Source organism: Filicampus tigris, chromosome 1 (assembly GCF_054856515.1).
Source record: "Filicampus tigris isolate MCC_2025a chromosome 1, RoL_Ftig_1.0, whole genome shotgun sequence".
In the NCBI taxonomy this organism is placed as follows: domain Eukaryota; kingdom Metazoa; phylum Chordata; class Actinopteri; order Syngnathiformes; family Syngnathidae; genus Filicampus; species Filicampus tigris.
The window spans coordinates 39,200,986-39,220,683 of NC_141217.1; the positions used below are offsets into that span (position 1 = coordinate 39,200,986).

Genomic DNA, 19,698 nt, shown 5'->3' on the forward strand with positions numbered 1-19,698 from the left:
GCTATAAAAACATGTCTCTCTACGAGCATGTGGAAGGGCCATCCAGCTGGGATTGAGGGCCATCAATTTGGGAAAACTCCTAGATTATTTCAATGTAGGCTTTTAAAATATGGTTTCAAAGTAGGGTTTCAAGACAGGGTTAAATACGAGGTTTGTTGGAAGCTTATCGGAACCGCGGATGGCGCGACTGTAACCCAATGCTTGTACGCCCACCTGTTTAATACAAGAGGAAGAAGCTTTCGGCCATACTCGTGAGTTCTCGGCTGCTCGGCCTTCTTCGGCCCTTTCCGGACATCCGCTCGTTCCTTGCCGATTCTCGCTGTTGTCGTAGCCCTCGTCCTCCTCTCGGTGTTGTTGTTCTCGGTGACGCGACGGAGGTGTAGCCTGACGCGGTCTCTTACGTGTCGGTCTGAATAAAAGTGGAGCTCCGTAGACCCGGGAGTGACGAAGCGAGTCTGTGTTGGTAAGAGGATACGCATCCGATCTTTGCTAGACAGTTAGATGGCTACCCGCAACGTTTATTTGCGGCTTGTATCTGCAGACCGCCAACAAAGAAATCATGGCGGCGGCGTTGCAGAGGCTCACTAAAATGAGTCAGTCGCTGCAATGTTCGGAAAAAAAAAGAAGTCAGACTTAGATGGAAAGTGGGATACATTAAAAAGGGAGCGAAAGAGAATTCATAACACCGTTGGACTAAGTCACAGAAGCAGCTTGATACATTTTTAGCAAATAAATTGTTTGAAATAAACTGAAGCATATAAACTGTGTGGTACACAGTTATAGAATTTTCCCTCGCAAATCCTCACTGCTTGCAACTTGCACTCGAAATCACATCCAGGCATGTTGATTTAATCAATTGAGGCGCAGTTTAATCTGACCAATAACGACTCACTGCAGGAATGCAAAGGAAACCAAATAGTCGTCTTTTAAAGCGGAATTTAAGTGAATACCTTCCTTAGCTTGTTAGCATGCTAACCAAGCAATGTTGACCACGGTGGCTAGCGGGAAGCTACTTGCAGTATTTCTGCACAGAACGAAGCCAGACAACACATGCATTAGACTACGATTGGTTTGCTATCCCGCCTCATCAAGACTGTAGTTTTATTGCTCCATTTTTATTTTGATAACATGAAATACGTATTTGCGTGTGTTACGAAAGCCACACCCTCCCTCCGGGATGCCTCATTATAGTAGTAACCAATCTTTTTTAAACTGAGAGCTACTTTTAGGGGACTAATTCATGCTTAGGAATACCAGTTTGATACATGTTTCTGGAATAATTTTTTTTCTCAAATTTAATATTGTCATATGTGCGCTAAAAGTTAATGCTATACATTTAAGTGAAAACACAGACCATGTTTATGATTTCTCACAGTAATTTAAGGGGAAGTCAATTCAATGTTTTTTCTTCAAGATAGTATGTTCTATGCGGCACCACTATAGTCTAAAAACGGACATGGTATTCTGATTAAAATTGCGGTTTTGGAATATGAATTAAGCAGCAAAATCCCCCCGTTTTTATCCATCTCAGGGATGGATGCCTTAGAAGCATGAGGTAAAGCATTTCCGCTGAATCTCGGCTGTGCATATTAACGCAATGATTTCATGCTAATGCGCATACATTCAAAGACTTTTCTTCCATTGTGTAGATTTTAAATGACAATGGAAGCTTGTGCCGACACACAGCAAAGTGGTGAAACAAGTGTGAAGCAAGAGTCCGAGATTGGCCTGGCCCAGGTAACAACATCGCATCACCACTCATAACTGAATATGTCAAATTGACTAGTGAGCAGAAAGTGTACAACTGGGTGACTTGTCCTGGCCGTAGACCTCCATAGCATCGAGCCAGGTGTCATCCAGCAGTCCCACAGTAGCTTTGGTGCAGCTGCCTAACGGCCAAACCGTCCAAGTGCACGGGGTGATCCAAGCGGCCCAGCCCTCGGTTATCCAGCCCCCACAGGTCCAAGCCGTTCAGGTGTGCAGCTAATACCCGATGCTTATGTCACCAAAGTACAGTAAACAGTTGAAGTGTAAAATGAATTTGTTGTGTACCTGCAAAGATTTCAACAGTTGCTGAGAGTGAGGACTCTCAGGAGTCTGTCGACAGCGTCACAGATTCTCAGAAGAGGAGAGAGATCCTGTCCAGACGACCTTCGTACAGGTTTGTTGTTTCTTATTACTTTTTCAAGAACCTTGGTAAACCTGCTATTTTGTTCTTTTTTTTAATGTGTCATGTCTTATTTGTCTCAGTAGTAGAGCTGCACAATTAATTCAATTCAAATTGACAACCCAATGTAGTACAATGTAATTTTCTTGTCACAAAGACTGCGATTTGGAGGGCAGCTTCATTTTGGCCTGTCGGTAGGCGTTATTTTATATATATATTTTGTTTGTTTTATTTTGAATGATCTATTTATATAGTGCAGGGGTGTCCAAACTCGGTCCTCAAGGGCCGGTGTCCTGCCTGTTTTCCACCTCTGCCTGCTGCAACACACCTGAGATTTGTTGGGATTATTGTTGTAATCTGTTTTACTGATTTATGTTTACACACTTGTTTGCTAGGATTTTGGGAGGTTGTTGTCAGAGCTGGGTATTGCGCCTATGTGACGGACCGGTCCGTCTATCCGCCTATGACGGACGCCCATTTTAAACAGGAAACTTAAAAAAATAGTCAGACCAAGATGGTTGGAAGCCCATTTTTTTCCATCTGTGTGATCGGGTTCTAACCCGAACCCTATTTTCATTGTGAGGCGAGGTTTCTGTAACAATAGTATTGTTAGATTGATTTGTTGTTGCTTGGGGGACAAATTTGAGTGAGGGAACAGGCGAGAGGAAGTGACGGTTTCCCTATGTTACGAGACTGAGGGCTGGACTAAATGCGCCTCCCTTAAAAGCGGCGAGGCTTCCGAGGTCCTTAAAGGTACATAAACAGGGTTTGTCCTTGTTTAGATTGAGGCAAAGGTGCTACCATCCTGACCATGCACCATGACGTGCATGTATTCTGTAAATTCAATTTACTCACTTTCTTTTACAGGGAACATACATAGACATAGGAACATAGAGTTCCATTAAGAATAACTATTATCATGTTAAAGCATTCATTTATTAACCCTCTAACGCTAGAGCCACAATTTTTAAAGTGTTGCAGAGCCAATATCACAAGATATGCTACCTTACTGTGTATTTGTGCTAGTGTTGCTGTTTTTTTTTTTCTTTTGTGTGTGGGGTTGCCATTACATTCAACAAAAACTGTTAACACGTCCCGTGTTGAACTTCATATTTTTGTTCTGATCAGATTTTGTTCTCTCCCATTTTAAAAGTGAACTGGGTAGGCAACACTACGCAATGTTTTTTTTTTTTCCCTCAATGTCATTTGCGTCAAAGCGGATGCGTGAGACGCACATAGCTGCTACCTCGCTTGCCTATTTTTTCTGGCCGGAAAAAAAGGTGGATAGACGAACGGCGGAGCTGGCGGTAGGCTATAAACGGACCGCACATTTTGAGTAAAATGCCCAGCTGTAGTTGTTGTAGCGAACACAATACAAGTCAAAGTGTTTAGTAAATTAACAACCGACTGTCATATGAATTCATATGGTTCATTCGCCTTTATTTTATAGCGTAAGCCCAACCTATCAGACCAAAACATTTATGTATAACCAATCTAATTTTTTTTATTGCAATACGGATACTTTTTTTTTGCACGTTTGTTGAAAAATACATGGGAAGAGGCCCTAAAAAATAATTGCATATACCTTCAATCTTGAGCAGGGAAAAAACACAATTCAATTCTTTTGGAAAATCATTTCGCACTACTCAGTAGGTCTCGTATGTCTGCTTTTGTCTTCAGGAAAATCCTAAACGATTTATCATCAGACGCTCCAGCAGTTGCGTGCATCGAGGAAGAAAAGTCCGAAGACGACTCGGCTCCGGCCATCACCACCGTCACCATGCCCACGCCCATCTACCAAACCAGCAGCGGCCAATACAGTACGTTCATTGCCCACTGCCAGTGTGGCTTTACAGACATTTTAAGGCTGGCGTGTCACAATAATCTCCCCCCCCGCAGTCGCCATCACCCAGGGAGGGGCCATCCAGTTGGCTAATAATGGGACAGACGGCGTTCAGGGCCTGCAAGCACTCACCATGGCCAATGCTGCCACGGGCCAACCCGGCGCCACCATCCTGCAATACGCCCAGACCAGTGATGGGCAGCAGATCCTGTTGCCTAGCAACCAGGTGGTTGTACAAGGTGAGAGAAGGTGGCAAACTGTTTCTGTGGCACTTCTCCTTAGTTACCGTTTACCTCCAAATCTTCAGCCGCCTCCGGAGATGTTCAGGCCTATCAGATCCGCACAGCGCCCTCCAGCGCAATCACCTCCGGAGTCGTCATGGCGACCTCGCCTGCATTGGGCACGGGGACGGGAACAGAGGAAGTCACACGCAAAAGAGAGGTGCGCCTTATGAAAAACAGGTATGTTGCTGATAATCCGCCATGAGAACGGTCCCACAATGGAAGACAACTTTCAAGAGCGTTTTGTCTTCTCCTGCAGGGAGGCTGCCCGTGAGTGTCGCAGGAAGAAGAAGGAGTACGTCAAGTGTTTAGAGAATCGTGTAGCCGTGCTGGAGAACCAGAACAAAACCCTCATTGAGGAACTTAAAGCCCTCAAAGACTTGTACTGCCACAAATCTGAGTAGGCGCACCATCAACCTCCTGCCGTGGGCCCGACCATGTACAGAGACTCCGCAAAGAGCCATGCATATGGATGCCACTCTACTTTTTCTAATTGTTTTGCTTTCTTAAAAAAAAAAAAAAAAAAAAAAAAAAAAAACTGCAAGAAATGTATGTGGCCCCGGAGACAAAGTTTGCATTCTGTTCCCTTGACATCGTAATGAGTGGAGTTGTCCTGGGAGGAGCACCCGAAAATGGAAGTGACCAGCAGGTGGGATTCTGTCACTGAGTCTTGAACTGGAGATGGAGCTGCAAGATGTCATTGGCGCTAATGATTGAACAGTTGCCCCCTCCCTGGCGCTGCCCGGCTCACTTGGAGATCTGATGCCATTCAAACGCAACAAGTTGCTTCGCAGTGGTTTGATGGCATTTGCAGCATGGATTTGACTTTGGAGCAGTGTTTGTGATCTCCTTCTGCTACTCCATTGCCATCGCCCTCTTTGTTGGCTCACTTTCTCTTGCTAAGTGAACAAAAATTCTTACTGTTCGAGTTTTCGTGCTGAATGCAGAAGAAAACACGAGCAATCTGGAATTTCGGCTTTTTTTTTTTTTTTTTTTTAATTGGCATTTTGTCTATAGCCTTATTACTGCAGGGTCATTATTTTTTGTTTTTTGGGGGGGGATATTCACCAGTTTTTAAAAGGAAAACTGGAGTTCCACGCATCTGTGTTTGCAATAAACAAGGTCTTTTTTTTTTTTTAGACCTGGAATGAGATGGGCAAAATGTGGAGAAAGAATAATTGACACAACGCATGTGTGATCCAAGTAGTATGAAATGCTTTTTTGTATTGTGGCTTTTATTCTAATCATTTCTGATGTCATTATTTTCATAAAATAAAAACTAAAAATAATGAGCCCTGCTTACAGCTTATGCAATAGATACATCATCACAGATGGTCTGTGATGATGTATTTTAACTTCTCTATTTGAGAAGTTCCAATTAGTAGGACGTTGTTTACAGTATGCACTTTTCCTTGCTGAAACAATCCAGATATACAAGGTGTGTCTGAAAAGTTCCAAGCCTGGTGTTAGAAAAGATGTTTGAAATCCAAACTAAATTTTCCCCTTTGAAGTAAAGCCACCAGAGTCTTACCCTCTAACGCACTTTCCTGGCTTTCTCTGCATTGCCTTCACTCACGCCTGGAAGGATTCTTCCGGGATCCTCTGCAGCTCTGTCATCTCAACTATCTCGAGTCATCCACGTGTTCAAAACAGGTCTCCTTTATGACCCTTTGAGCTTGGCACGGAGTAACAAAATCACAAGGAGCCTGGTCGGGTGAGTAAGGAGGTCTCTCCAACACATCGAAGTGCTTGGCCAGGAAGTGTCATTTATTAAGTGCGTTGCGTGAAGGCGTGTTGTCGAGAAGAACCATCCGCGAGTTGTTCTGCCACAATTCTTGCCTTCTTCTCAAACACTGAATGAAGAAAACACCGCAGGATCTTTTGGGAAATGTGCTGGTTGATCATCTGGCCTACTTTGAGAGAGGGAAAACTGGTTGTACAGTTTGGATTTGAAATATTTTTCTTTTTTTACACCCTGTATTCAAATTTTAAATGTGAAGTACTGGGACAACTTAAAGCAGTTTAATTGTTCACAAAATGTTCATGAGATCATTTTCCATTTTACCCATCATGTCATATCTGAATTTGATCAGGTGTGTTGCACATCGTATTTGACTGTTGGTCAATGGTTCTGCAAAAGGATTGTAAAGTACACCCAACCCAAACAAGCTTGATCATGATGGGATACCTTATTTTGCTCTTAGGTAATATGCATAAGACTGTTATATTTCATGTGGCTTTTCATTTATTTTCTTAATGTCCGCACCAACTTGTATAATACACTGTCAGACCCCTTATATTTTGGCAGCTGTTAATAAATGTGTTTCTGATAAGCTTGGATTTCAAAACAATACATTTATTTAGATGGGAAGTCTTTAACAAGAATTCATAAATCACTCCTGGGAAGTTGTTTCCAAGCTTTGTATATATGAATGTCCCGTTCATTGTCATAGTAAACCTCCTCGACCGTGAACTGCTGCCTTAGCATGGTCAAAAAGTTGGTATCTCGTTCATAGCGTATCCTGCATGCTAGCAGCACCACTGTGGTGTCTGCACACAGGTGCTGAAGTGTCTGCAACAGTGGCACAAATGTGTCCTCCAGGTAAACGATGTCTGCTCCAAAGACTAGATCGAATCCCCCAGTTGGAAAGCGGGCAAGGCCCTCGCCCCAAGACAGCTCAGTCACCGCCACAGATTTCCGGAGGTCAGAGGGCAGGTTGGAGTTGACATTGGTAGAAAGAAAATCCAGCGCACACTTCCTGTCAGTGATGGTCACTTTAGCACCTGGGAAGTCAAAGTCACATTCACAGTTTAAGTATGCAGACTGCAAAGGCATCACCAATCACAACATCTGTACAAGTTACCCAGCAGAGCTGCAACGATGCCCACCAGTCCAGTGCCCGCTCCAAGCTCAATGGACACTTTTCCCTTGAGCTCGACATGGCCCAGCTCCAAGTACATACACAAGACAACAGCCTGCAATGGTATGTTATTGTAAAGTGAAGCACATTATTGAAGCGGAACGCTGCTTTATCGCTAAAAGTACTGACCGCGTCCCACACAACCGCTGCCACTCCAAGCTTCTTCCAATCCTGAGATATGAGGATATCATGGCTGGCGAAATGAAAACGCGCTGATGAATTTTGAAGTTTGGAAAGCGCAGGTATCACATTCTCTACATACGGGACCAGCGCCATTATTCGCTCTTTGCTTTTACATTTTCAACATCCGGTGAAGCTAAACCGGACGTCATCACTACACGTGCTATTTTGCTGCCCTCTTCTGGTGAATATTCTCTTTCACGCTTTATCTCTCCATCCCTTATCTATATAGTTTATATATGTTTAAACATCACGCCGATTGTCACCCCTCGTCAATTTGTAAAAAATAAAATAAAATACACTCTTTAATCAGATCAAAATTATATTCTAAATTACACTGGAATGTTTGCCATTGTCGATTATGTAGTCTCTTTTGAAACAGATTACTGTTTTATAATAATTAAATATAAATTAAAACACCATCAAAATATTTTATATTTTACAGAGTCATGTTTCTTTTTCACATCGCGACAGCTGTTTATTTTGAAAACAAATTCCACGGATATGACGTGTTTCGAAGCGCTTGTGGACGAGTGGTCGAGTCCCGCAGTATGTGCAGAAATAACAGCTAACGCGGGATATCGTTTTGGGGGAAAAATGCTGAACTTCTTTGTTCCATCTCACTTGAGTGTCATTGGTTGTGTTTAGCTATGCATCTACATTACGATGGCTTTTAATTGAAGCGGAGTTGTCAGCTCCAGTGAATAGTGAAATCGTGGATTGGAATGGGATGCGGAAGCTAGCCGGACAGCTACCCATGGGTCAAGTGAAAGCCGTGACTTTGTGTTTTTAATCTATGCTATGTAAAATGACCGGACATGTTTTACACTATTAAACCTTCGCCAACCACGCTTGAAGCGATCCCAAAATGCAACGGTGCTTACATTGCTACGCACACGCCCTGAACATGTCAGCTGTTCAAGACATGTCTGGTTTGTTTGCATATTTGTCAAACACGGTACATCCTAGTTCTCTGAAGCCAAGACACCTTTCGTTAAGGAGCCTTGCTCGCCGGCTTTACATACTTAAACCTACCCTAACGTAAAGGAGAACAGTTAAGGCCTCTTGGGATTAAGAAACCCTCGGATGAAATAGTGTGAAGTACGGCACACTGACGACTTTCAAGGTTGCAGCCACCCTGCAGCCCAGATTACTTGTCAGTTGCATGGGAAACTAAGCAATGGGTGGGTCGGTGTCGTGCTGCATCTCTCCAAGTGAGAGTCCCAAGAACCACAGGAGAGAGCTGGAGCTGGAGGAATGTCCTTTCACCGCTGAGGATGTGAGTGAGGACACTGGGACCTACCTGCAACACATCAGTGACAGAGAGCTCCCTGACGGTGAGAGGAGAGCAGTGAGCACCGTGCTCGTCATAGTACAGCAACGCCGAGCCACTCATTTGGATGACCTTTCTTCCCTTTCAGAGCTGGCCCAAGAGGCCAACCCATCGGACCATCCCAGAGCCACCACCCTGTTCCTTAACAAGTCTCAGACAGATGGTGAGTTTTTTTCTGTCACTCTCTATAATCATGATTCGCCTGTAAGTCACCTAAAAGTTGTTCTGTCTCTCACCCTTTAATTCAGTGCGAGAGAAAAGGAAAAGTAACCACATAAACAATGTGAGTCTGCCTTACAATTGTAATTTTCTCAGTCACTCATGGCTCATTGCTCACCATAGACAAATATCGATGTACATTATAAAATGTATTTTAAAAATAGAGCACTGTGCATATTAAGCAACATTCACGTGTAAATATAAATGACTGCAGCCAGAGCCGAACTCTTTAGTCTATGGCAGGTTAGGGTTTATAAGCGTAATAGTAGCTATAAAATAAAAAAAACAGGAACATGGGAGCAACATCTTCTTCTCTTTTTTTTTTTTTTTTTTTTTTAATAATCATCACTTTTGTTTTCCAGCATCGCTATAGGATAATGAATGTATGTGTACTAATGTGTATGTTAATGTTTTTATGACAGCTGTTTCAGGTAGTAAATATTTTTGCTGTCAAACGACAACAAAACCTACAAGCCTAAGCTCCTACAATTAAATGTAAGCCATATAAAAAGTGAAACAGAGATACTGCTGTGCTAACTTCACGAGCCTAATAAAATGTATCCGCTAAAGTGCGTCTAGTCACTTTCCATTAGTAAGGTTGCAAATGAGGGATGGGACCATCTCTGAATACTTTGGACACAATGAATTTACTCTTCTGTTGTTACGTCCATCTCTATTCAGTAGCAAGGTGGATGAGTGACACACCAAGAAAGCTACTGGTTCTGTTCAGCATTGGCTCGGGTCTACAGTATCTTTGTTGAATTTTCAGTTGCAGTGCGCTTGCTTCCAGCCTTTTCCAAAGGTGTGTTTGTGAGGTTAATTAAAACTGAAAATTGTAGGTATCAATGTAAAGCAAAGATTATATGGGAATAACCCTCTTGTGAACCTAAGTCATGTAGAAAATATTGAGATATGACTGGCTGGGAAAGATCCATTCACATAAGTAACCACATCAGGTTCCTTTCTCTTAGACTAAACATTGCTAATTCCAGCAGATATCCCCCGGCCTTCTGATGAGGAAGTACAGCTCCTGTTCTACAATCTTCCTAGATGACAGCACAGTCAGCCAGCCCAACCTGAAGAACACCATCAAATGGTACGTGGCTTTGCTTTGCACTCTGGCCGCCATGCGAGATGTACTGTGGCTCTCATAATCTGAAGTCGAGCAGCAGACCTCTGCATGAGAAAACTGTCGAACTGTGCTGCCTCTTCAGTAACTGTCAGGCATACAGCAGGCGGACATGGTTACAAAAAAACACAAATAGATACATGAATACGACTATACAATTTGAATACTTTTTAGGCATCTCCTTCCATCTGATCCAATCAGTGACGCGCATCCCAGAACTGATGTCCTTGTTTTTTCTGTTCCAGTGTGGCCATGGCCATTTACTATCACATAAAAAACAGGTAAGAGTGCGTTGCTTGTTTACTCAGTGTTGAGTGTTAGTGGCAGCCTCTTCCAGATAGCAACTTCATACAATCAGGGCAACCTAATTTGACGTTCTGGAAACCTTTAAACGCATGTCCAGCGGATCAACGTTTAACCACTTTTTGCCTAACTTGCTTTTCTCAAACAAGGAGCTGAAGAGCAAAATTCACAAAAGGGCTTTGAGCCATGAACCGACTAATACATTTCCAAGCATGTCCACTTTTATTCTACAATTTAGAGAAGGTCGAGTTATGTTCCCATGTCAAGGTTATGATGCATTTGAGTTCTCCCTAAGATTTTATGAGTACTATATTTTTTTATTGATACAATTCGTGAATCAGCTAATCACAATCAGTTAACTTTTAAGTCCTCAAATCCCTTGCTGTAGAATTTTTGAGCTCTAAGAAAAAAAAAAAAGAAAAAAAAAAGATCACACGCATGTTCTCTCCCCCTGCAGGGATTCCAGTCGCTCACTGGACATATTTGATGAGAAGCAGCACCCTCTGTCGGTGAGATGAAAGCATTTTGTTTTTCACTGGATTCTGTTTTGGCTCACGACTGACAGTTCCCGTTGCTGACTCGCTAGCACGAGAAAGTTGCAGACGACTACTCTGCAGTGAACCCGGAGCACAGGCTCATCTACCGCTTCATACGCACGCTCTTCAGCTCTGCACAGCTTACCGCCGAGTGCGCCATTGTGACACTGGTGAGTTCACGACGCTGTATGAGCACCCTGATTTCGATAAGTCAAATGATAACAAGGAGCTTTAAATATGGAGCAAGACAGTTTAGACTCTCATCACTCAGCATCAGATCGAATATCACTTCGTGGCTCATCTTCAGCAACAACATACAAACTGTTTTTATCACCATAGATAGATTGTTTCAGCCAGGAAATTATACTAAGGATTTTATTATGATAGTTTACGCTCCCTCCTCTGCACATTTACTACGACAATATCGTTATACATTACAAATACTGCTGATGTTGCACTCAGATTGATTGAAGTACATACTAAACAGAGAAGGACTAAGTATACTACCTTGTGGAACACCAGTCCATTCATTATGGCACTGGACTTAATTGGTCATTATTACTTGAAAGAAGACTTGATGAGATTGACACATTCTGTGGAGGGATTGCTGTTGAGTGAATGATCTGCTTTTTTTCAGCATACATGTGTCCTTCCTAAAGATATCTTTAGCTCTGGGTGAGGTAAAGGATGATTCTCTCACAGGTGTACTTGGAGCGGCTGCTAACTTATGCAGAGATGGACATCTGTCCTTCCAACTGGAAGCGCATTGTTTTAGGTGCCATCCTGCTGGCCTCTAAAGTCTGGGACGACCAGGCAGTGTGGAATGTCGACTACTGCCAGATCCTCAAAGACATCACTGTGGAGGACATGTGAGTGTTGCTTGTAATCTGAGAAGTACTGTCAGGGCGCCATTAAGTCTTCTGGCATTTCAGCGTTGCGTTATTGTCATCATGAAATTCTTCAAACTTTGACTCACTCCTTGGGCTCGATTTTCATATACAGCACTCATGCGTTCGGGCGTAAAAACAACAAACCGAAGCATCATGATTTGGCTGCGCCTCTCGCGCACTGAATTTAAAGGGAATGAGAGGAGCCGCTTCCATTGATCGCAAAGCTAGTTGGCTGTGTACACGCCCACAACGGGGCAGACTGCTCATTTCTAACTGAGCGCGACTGCGAAAATACCATAAGAAAGGAAACTCCACCCATGCACAATTAGACCGCATTTTGCATGAGACTTGCACTGGGCACGAAAATACTGCCCTTAATCATTATTAAATTAAACTGAGGTCAAATGTAATATCAGTTGTTTTTATCACTGTTGCATATTCAAGCTGCAAATAATTATTGTTTCTTGCAAAACAATGCAATTTTTCAAAGTAAATTTGACCCAACAAATTTGACACAATCTCTTATAATCCTGTTTGACTTTTCAGGAATGAGATGGAGCGACACTTCCTTGAGTTGCTCCAGTTCAACATCAACGTCCCGGCCAGTGTCTACGCCAAATATTACTTTGACTTGCGCTCGCTCGCCGATGACAACAACTTTGGCTTTCTCATGGAGCCGCTCAGCAACAAGCGAGCCCAAAAGCTGGAGGTGAGTAATGGGAAGTACTCGGCCACATGACTCGGTTCTGGCATGCGTTTACTTACAGCCTTGCAATGTTGTCTTCAGGCCATCTCCAGGCTGTGCGAGGACCGGTACAAGAACCTGAGCAAATCCTGTTTGCGGAGGTCCATCAGTGCAGACAACTTGGGCGCTGTCAAGAACACAAAGGCAGTACTGTCCTAATTTGAAGCGCAGCAATCATGGGCTACGATCCCAGATGTTTAAACTGGAGCTATAATTTTAATATTATGGCCGTACTTTGCAGACTGGCATTTCAAAGTGTCTTCATAAACGTTTGGATGCGACCCTGTGGCGTTGTTCCTGGCATGGAGACAAAAGCAGATTTTGCTTTGCTTACTATGTAGGCTATTTTGGCTGAAATGTAACAGACTTTATTCAACTATAATAAAATCAAGTACAGTTGTTGTTGTTGTTTTTTAGTGTGGCGTCAAATAAAAAAGGAAGAAAGAAAAAAAAAAACAGCAAGTTGTGAAAAGAGCCCAGGATCCTAAAGTCTGGACATTGTTTTGTTTGGGGCTTTTACCCAAAGTTGTGCAGAAGGTATAAGTAAGAAAGTCAGTTTACCTTGGAGTATAACTATACTGATATCATACTGAAAACTGTTTCAAATATTTTTGCAAATTTGTTTTCTATGTAAGATAACCCCACACATGTCAGCAGCTAGGCACGCCATTATTATCAATAGCCACTCTTGTAAAATTGCAACCAACTTAAAGTGATTGTTAGTTGCAGTGACTTAAGAGATGAAATGAGATAAACTCGCCACCTGCTTCATCCAGCGCATCCTCCTCTCATCCAGCACAGCGTTCTTTCCTTTTATGAGCCTCTTGCTCCAGAACTGTACGACGTGCTTCCGTCCACAGGGAGGCAGCGCTACATTGCCTACAGTAAGTGAGCGCACGTATCAACGTTGCTTTTATCGTCCTCTCTTGGCCTCAAGTGCGCCTCGGCTGTATAACACAAGCACGTGCGACGGTATTGTTGATCCCTGTTTGGGACAGGTTCGAGTTTCCTGATGTATTGCCAGCAAGCGTATTGCACACAAAGTAAGTTAACCTTTTAAGTGTCCAAATCCTCTTGTGTAAGTTCTTAAATATGAATATGACGGGTTTATTAGTCCCCCGTGAAAGCAAACTAATATAGGGGTTATGCACAACCAACTTCTGCATTTGCCAAAGGTCGAAGCACTTCCAACAGGTGTTCTGAAATTGCTTCCAAATTCCTACCCGTCAAGGCTTCTACCAATGCCCAGTGCGCTTGCGCACGCATGCGCACAACGACGATAAGTTTTTCGTGGCAATTTTGTTACTTTTTGTCCTACCTGTCCTACGTTCGCTTAATAGCGGTGATTACTCACCGTTTTCGTTTTCGTTTTTATTGAGTCATTTTTGACTTTTTCATTGCCTCAAAAATACTTTTGGCGTGTGATTGCCGCCATAGCTTTTAATCATTGTGTGTTTTCTTGTAGTAGCGCGTTTGAACATAGTGTTGATCTTTTGACCACATCACGCATGTATTCCACATTCAATTGTCAGGACGTCCTACTGGCTTTCACTTCTGTGTAAGTATTTTCTTAAGTGATTTTTTTTAAGGTTCTACCTAGCAGTCTGCATCTAAACAAAACAAGTTTAAAGCGCACGCGCCGCACGGTAGTATTTAGGCTGTCAAATTAGCTTTCTGTAGGAAGTTTCGCAAAGCGTAGGATATTTTGGTGCTGTCAAATCAGCCTTCGATAGGAAGTTTCGATGGGGTAGGACAATTAGGCAGAACACCGGTTCAGACTGATGGAGCTCAATGACTGGAGCAAAAGAACGGGAACAAAGCACCCGCAAAGCATCTTCAATGTATATTGTTTTACACAAGATGTCTTTTCGCGAGCTACCAAAGTTGACCATATCCAATTTTTAGGCCTTGTTCGTGTTGACATAGACTTCACTGTATATTTCGGGTGCGTGTCATTAGCCCACAGTTATTGCAGCACAAACAGGAAGCCTGCTAACCTATTTCCCAGGTTTAGTCACATGTTGTTCTGCAGAAACTGCATTTGTGTTTGAAGCAAAATGTCAACTATGGCAACTATGCGCATGGTGTGGGGTAATACGATGAAGTAAGTACGCCGTGTAATATGAAATCCGCGTGTGTTGTGTGTTCCCTGTAGGACTCACAGTGCCAGTGTGGCTTCATTAATCTCTCAGCATCATGGGACTTGACTGCACTCACCAAACGCCCCCAACAGCACCTGGGGGAGTCTCACCATTTACCCTCTGCTCAGGTCACACTTCAGCGAAGGTGAGAGTTGTACTGTATACTTGTCAGGCTTCACAGAAGGAAGCGGGTAGAAGTCACACTAAACGGACCATACATTCATTCAGTGCCACAAAAGTATAAAATCAATCATCAAACCCTGGTTACCTAACAAACAAACAACTCGCCAGGTCAGATTCATTAGATATGCCTATGGATTTAGATTGTGATGTCATAAAGCCAATGACAATGTGTTACATCTGAATCATGAATGTTAGTTAACTCATTATGAGGCACTACTCTGATTATTACAAAATATGCTGTGTTTTAGGATATGACTCACACCAAAGCAATAGAATGCTCTATTGAAGCTTTTGTTTAGAGTTAGTAAATCTGCTCAGTTCCCACACTATTTTCAAATATTGCTCTCGGGGTTCACTAAAGAAACCTCAGCGGTTTCCCATGTGGATGATGAAAGAGATCGTAAAATGTCACTTAAAGTTAAATCAGCTTCACAAGCCTGAAACATATTCTGGGAGCTGCAGTGTTCTGATCCATCAGTGCCGGACACCAGCGCTGTTGTCGCGTGAGCGTGTGCAGCATCCCGGCAGCTTGTTGCTGAGTGACAGTCGTCCACGCTGCAGCTGCACCAGGAGCTAGTGAAAGCTGGTTTTGCTCAACCCGGTTGGCACTTTAAGACTTTAAATTCCATAATACTTGCAAGTGGAGCTAAGGGACTTAAAGAGATATCAGACCAAACATATTTTTTTCAGGAATATGTTCTATGCAGGCCCACTAGTTGAAACAAGGCATTCTGATTAATATTGCGTTTGTGTAATATGAGTTAAGCAGCAAAATCCACCCCTTTCTAGCCATCTCTGGGGGCGGCCATTTTGTCACTTCTGTCGACTGAAAATGACATCACAACTGCTCAGGGCTCAGGTAACAACCAATCACGGCTCAGCTTCAGAAAACAGGCCGGCCGTGATTGGTTGTTACCTAAGCCCTGAGCAGTTGTGATGTCATTTTCAGTCGACAGAAGTGACAAAATGGCCGCCACAGAGAGCCAAAAACGGGTAGATTCATTATTATTCCACAAATGCAATAATTATCAGAATGCCTGTTTTAACTAGTGAGCCTGCATAGAACATATTCTTGAAAAAAATATGTTAGGGTTGACTTCCGCTTTAATGAAGGCTGTCATTTTGTCTCTGAATGTAACCACAATGCATTTTCTACCAAATGCCTGCATACACCGGCAAATCGAGTGGTTGTACAGAGATTTCGAAACTGCCAATAGGTAAACTGTGATGCAGAGAAGAAGGTTCAAATCATCATTCAAGCCATTTACTCTGCTTTCTCAATCATTCTGCCCTTGTCGAATGGCATGCATGTAGTGGTTTGTTTACTTTGACAATGCTTGAGCTTTTGCCACCTGGAAGTTCGTGTGACATCATGGCGAAAAGGTCGACAATCACCTTGACACGCAGACAAACCGATTCCTCACATGTTGTGCACTATGCAAAACAGACAAAAGTGTGTTTGTCCCAACATATTGCATTGTTTTGCATCGTGCTGCAGTGCATCCAAAAGAATGACGCATCGGCCTCCGTGTCATCTGCAGGAGTGAAGTGATGATGTTAACGGCGCGTGTCGGATCCACGCTTTCACATTATAGCATCCATCTTGGCTTTGCCGCCCCGCCGCTCTTCCTGCTGAGCTGGCACAAAAATGGCTGCTGACTGCCGCTGGTTCTGTTTGTCTTCTAATGAGCTCTGATCCAAATTTTGCCATGCGGCCCTGGCAGCGGAGCAAAGTATTTCAGGGAACCAGATGTTCGGCAGACACCAACAGTAAGCTTAGCTAAAGAGCGCCTGGATACCCTTTGACCTTAGCAGGGAGGCTGCTATGGCATTAAAACAGCAGGCATGTGATTTGGCTCGGCACTCATCATCACAACACCGATTTGCATATCTACATGAGACCGTTTACAGTACAAAACAGACATGCTGCAACTGGAATCATCCTGGTACCCAGAGATGGGCAATTTACCCTATTTTGCCGGTCCATCCACCGTCCGCGACCTGGGCACCCTTCCGTCATTGTCCCCCCCCCCCCCCATCCTTATTGTTAAAAATTGTCCACCGACTCCGTCCGTCCTCGTCCTTTGAATCGCTTCCATCCTTCCGTCCCTGGGACGGAATGCCCACCTCTGCTGGTAGCATCACACCCCTCGAGCCATGTTCGATTCCTATGATTTCAGCTCGTTTGTTACCATTTTTTATTTAGATTTCGATTGGACAAAAGTGTAGCAAGGTGGACACAAAGAGTTACTCGAAGAGGGTTACTCCTGTTTTTTTGACATCCCCTACTGCATTTCTTACTTTGATGCCAGATGGCTAACGCTGCTATTATGTTATTAAGGGTCATGAAATGCTTACCTTTTCCTCGAGTGCCAGTTAACAGCAAAGCAATGCCACTCTGTTGTTGAACTTGATGATGATGCTCCCTTTGCGACCACTACATTAACGCTCCTGTGTGCGCTGCGATTAACAGTTGCACCACAGTGATGATGAGCTGAACACAAATGTGTTGTTCTGCATTACAACTGTGTTGGTTTTGTTTATGTTGGAAGAGACTAAAATGTCTGCGCCGGATCTCATGTTGACCTTCACATCAAACCCTGCACAATAACTGCCGTCAGCCAAGAGAGTGTAATAAAGCTAATGGAGCACGAGGCAGTTGAGGGAATGGGGGGAGGACACCGCATGGCTGTTCATGCGTGTCTCGTCCCTTTATCGTCCCAAAATCTGGCTCCACTCTCACTGCGCGTCAGCTTCAAAGTAAGCGTCGCCTTTGTTTGTCAAGAAGCAACGTTCAGGCTTTGCGCTGTGATGTTTGCTTGCGCAGAGGCTAGCTTAGCATGCTGCAAATTCAGTCAACATGAAACACGGTTCTGCGTTCATTGTGGGCGGTTCCAGAGCCAGCCAATGAGGTTCCACTTTGTTTCTCTTGTTCTGGTTTCCCCCCCCCCCCCCAATCGTAGCTTAAAACTCACCTTATCGCACACCCCGAGACAATTTCGCCCTCTGTTAAATCACCAAGACGGGACATTTTTTTGAAGCGCGCCAATGCACCCCTGCTCTTCGGCACCCGCAGTGACAGTTAACAGGATTAGGCATGGCTTACATAAGTGTCTCCCATGGCAACGGAGCGGTGGCTGCAAAGAAAAGGCAGGGGGACCGTTTGCACCTGCAAAACATCACTGCCAGTTTACCGCATGTTCTCGAGCATACAACAAGTTGTACTTTTGATGATTTTTCTTTGTCACCCTCCCAAAATAATGTGGCCAAAAAGTGGGCGCCACGAGTGCGCGCTTCATCCATGACCGGCCATGTTCAGCCGTCAAACCATGTGTACTGTATATTGTTCTTCTCCCAATGTGTGTTTCTGGCTCACTGCGACGTTTGTGTCCCGTAGGATACACAAGGCCTTTAGAATGGCTCATTCCCCACAATTCCCTCAAGGGTGGCGCATGCACGCGTTCTGCCTCTCGTGGCTCCGGCCATTTTTATTGTACATTAGCAGCACATGATGATCATAATAGTTGAATTGCTGCCTCTCATACAAAATTGCAACTCAAAGGCTTGAGTCAAGCATTACATTTCAGAGTTTCTGTTAGTGTAGTGCAAAGTGTATGTGGTTTCTAAAGTCGGCACAAGTACACGTCCTGTCCATACGCAGGCTTGATAAGAACTTCTAGAACAGGGTTGTCAAACTCATTTTTGCCACGGGCCACATCGTAGTTCCGGTGTGAGCCCATAAATGTATTATCACGTATACATTACAAACTGATGGATAGTTTTAAACTAGTTTTGAAATCAGAAGCCAGGAAATCATTGTTTGATCAAATATTTTTCAATTAATTGTAAAGGAGTGGTTAGTTTAAGAAAATGCTTGCCATATCTCATATTGTAGTGTTGTTAAAAATGAAGACAATTTGCAAGAATCATGACGTGGACGCACATTTATTTGCCTTCACGGGCCACATAAAATGTGGCCCCCGGGCCTTGAGTTTGACACCTGAGTTCTAGAATGATTTGTGAGCGAAGCCACGAATTGTGAACATGACCTTCCGCTGCCTTGATTCTCCGCAGCCTTCCCAGTTTTGAGTTGTTAGGCTAATTTCAAAAAAACAACCATGGTCATATATTTGTCTGTAGTACTGTACATCATTTAATGCTTGCTATCTGCCGCCCTGTTTCCTTCTCTTCTCCCATCTTGATCACGCCGGCAGCGGATTGGCCCAGACCCGGATACCGGTCCTGACTGAGCTCTTCGGATCAACCGCATGGAGGCTCGCTGTCACTTTTGCCTCGAAGTGCAGCAGCATCGCTTTGCATCCAAGACCAAGGCTGTGATTGGTGATGAATGCATACAGTATAATTAGAAGAGGTAGGTCGTTCAATTGATTCCTGGGCCCATTTAGGGAATGAGGGCTCTGCAGATTTCAGAGCACAGCAGACAGAATGAGGTGATTGATTCGCTAATAGATATATAACTCTCACCATTCTCTCAGAAGCAATCAAAGCTGAAATGCATGGCCGCGCCGTGTTGTTTCTCCCTCAATTGTTGGCGGCAACCTTTCCTGCTTTAACCTTGAGACGTCTCCCCCGGCGCTGGTGTGTTTGTCGACCACAAGGGGGTCTTTAACCTACATAGGTAGCAACATTAGCGCAGCTAAAAGCATGCCACAAACTCCACTGGACAACAGCCAAGTCAGCAGCGGGATGCAAGCTAGCAGTCCTGTCGGACGCCACGCTCGCACGCATTTTCCTGCTGCCGCCTCGAAGGACTTCTTTTTATTCCACACGTCCTGAACTGTCTTGTGACCTTGACAGTGACCTTGA

General features: G+C 43.8%; 4 protein-coding genes across 10 annotated transcripts in view; 3 read left to right on the top strand and 1 right to left on the bottom strand.

The window, feature by feature from the left end:
- The first annotated feature begins 299 nt into the window (after positions 1 to 299).
- LOC147154042 (cyclic AMP-responsive element-binding protein 1-like) lies at positions 300 to 6,624 on the top strand. The gene is made up of 8 exons (XM_086040187.1): positions 300 to 463; positions 1,650 to 1,737; positions 1,829 to 1,975; positions 2,061 to 2,161; positions 3,848 to 3,987; positions 4,067 to 4,249; positions 4,318 to 4,471; positions 4,551 to 6,624. The coding sequence occupies exons 2-8, from the start codon at positions 1,657 to 1,659 to the stop codon at positions 4,693 to 4,695; spliced, it is 951 nt and encodes a 316-aa protein (XP_085896313.1). The 5' UTR covers positions 300 to 463; positions 1,650 to 1,656; the 3' UTR covers positions 4,696 to 6,624.
- A 2-nt stretch (positions 6,625 to 6,626) lies between these two features.
- Positions 6,627 to 7,760, bottom strand: mettl21a (methyltransferase 21A, HSPA lysine). The gene is made up of 3 exons (XM_086040227.1): positions 7,342 to 7,760; positions 7,156 to 7,267; positions 6,627 to 7,075 (listed from the first exon to the last, which is right to left on the bottom strand). Exons 1-3 carry the CDS (start codon positions 7,486 to 7,488, stop codon positions 6,678 to 6,680), a joined length of 657 nt encoding a protein of 218 aa, XP_085896353.1. The 5' UTR covers positions 7,489 to 7,760; the 3' UTR covers positions 6,627 to 6,677.
- Positions 7,761 to 7,872: 112 nt separating this feature from the next.
- Positions 7,873 to 12,946, top strand: LOC147154044 (cyclin-Y-like protein 1). Of its 3 annotated transcripts, XM_086040158.1 has the most exons (11): positions 7,873 to 8,729; positions 8,814 to 8,888; positions 8,974 to 9,008; positions 9,940 to 10,040; positions 10,319 to 10,354; positions 10,834 to 10,885; positions 10,963 to 11,082; positions 11,615 to 11,781; positions 12,349 to 12,511; positions 12,590 to 12,691; positions 12,789 to 12,946. In XM_086040158.1, exons 1-11 carry the CDS (start codon positions 8,573 to 8,575, stop codon positions 12,900 to 12,902), a joined length of 1,122 nt encoding a protein of 373 aa, XP_085896284.1. In that variant the 5' UTR covers positions 7,873 to 8,572; the 3' UTR covers positions 12,903 to 12,946. The 3 variants fall into 3 exon arrangements, with proteins under 3 accessions (XP_085896284.1, XP_085896291.1, XP_085896298.1); XM_086040165.1 differs by having other exon boundaries at positions 7,874 to 8,729; positions 12,590 to 12,946; XM_086040172.1 differs by lacking the exon at positions 8,974 to 9,008 and having other exon boundaries at positions 8,659 to 8,729.
- Positions 12,947 to 13,866: 920 nt separating this feature from the next.
- The window catches only part of tns1a (tensin 1a), a 63,689-nt gene continuing 57,857 nt past the window's right edge, over positions 13,867 to 19,698 (top strand). For all 5 annotated transcript variants that reach the window (XM_086040022.1, XM_086039951.1, XM_086039996.1 and 2 more), the window contains exons 1-3: positions 13,867 to 14,105; positions 14,703 to 14,833; positions 19,086 to 19,243. The gene's annotated coding sequence lies outside the window, so the exon portion shown is untranslated. The remainder of the gene's footprint in view (positions 14,106 to 14,702; positions 14,834 to 19,085; positions 19,244 to 19,698) is intronic.

Excerpts from the sequence above, each read along its gene's own strand:
- LOC147154042 (XM_086040187.1), top strand. The coding sequence starts at position 1,657 with ATGACAATGGAAGCTTGTGCCGACACACAGCAAAGTGGTGAAACAAGT. Across the intron at positions 1,976-2,060 it reads CACAGGTCCAAGCCGTTCAG|ATTTCAACAGTTGCTGAGAG; the intron begins GTGTGCAGCTAA and ends GTACCTGCAAAG. Across the intron at positions 3,988-4,066 it reads AACCAGCAGCGGCCAATACA|TCGCCATCACCCAGGGAGGG; the intron begins GTACGTTCATTG and ends CCCCCCCCGCAG.
- mettl21a (XM_086040227.1), bottom strand. The coding sequence starts at position 7,488 with ATGGCGCTGGTCCCGTATGTAGAGAATGTGATACCTGCGCTTTCCAAA. Across the intron at positions 7,268-7,341 it reads CAGCGGTTGTGTGGGACGCG|GCTGTTGTCTTGTGTATGTA; the intron begins GTCAGTACTTTT and ends ATACCATTGCAG. Across the intron at positions 7,076-7,155 it reads CATCGTTGCAGCTCTGCTGG|GTGCTAAAGTGACCATCACT; the intron begins GTAACTTGTACA and ends TTGACTTCCCAG.
- LOC147154044 (XM_086040158.1), top strand. The coding sequence starts at position 8,573 with ATGGGTGGGTCGGTGTCGTGCTGCATCTCTCCAAGTGAGAGTCCCAAG. Across the intron at positions 9,009-9,939 it reads AAAGTAACCACATAAACAAT|ATATCCCCCGGCCTTCTGAT; the intron begins GTGAGTCTGCCT and ends TAATTCCAGCAG. Across the intron at positions 10,355-10,833 it reads TACTATCACATAAAAAACAG|GGATTCCAGTCGCTCACTGG; the intron begins GTAAGAGTGCGT and ends CTCCCCCTGCAG.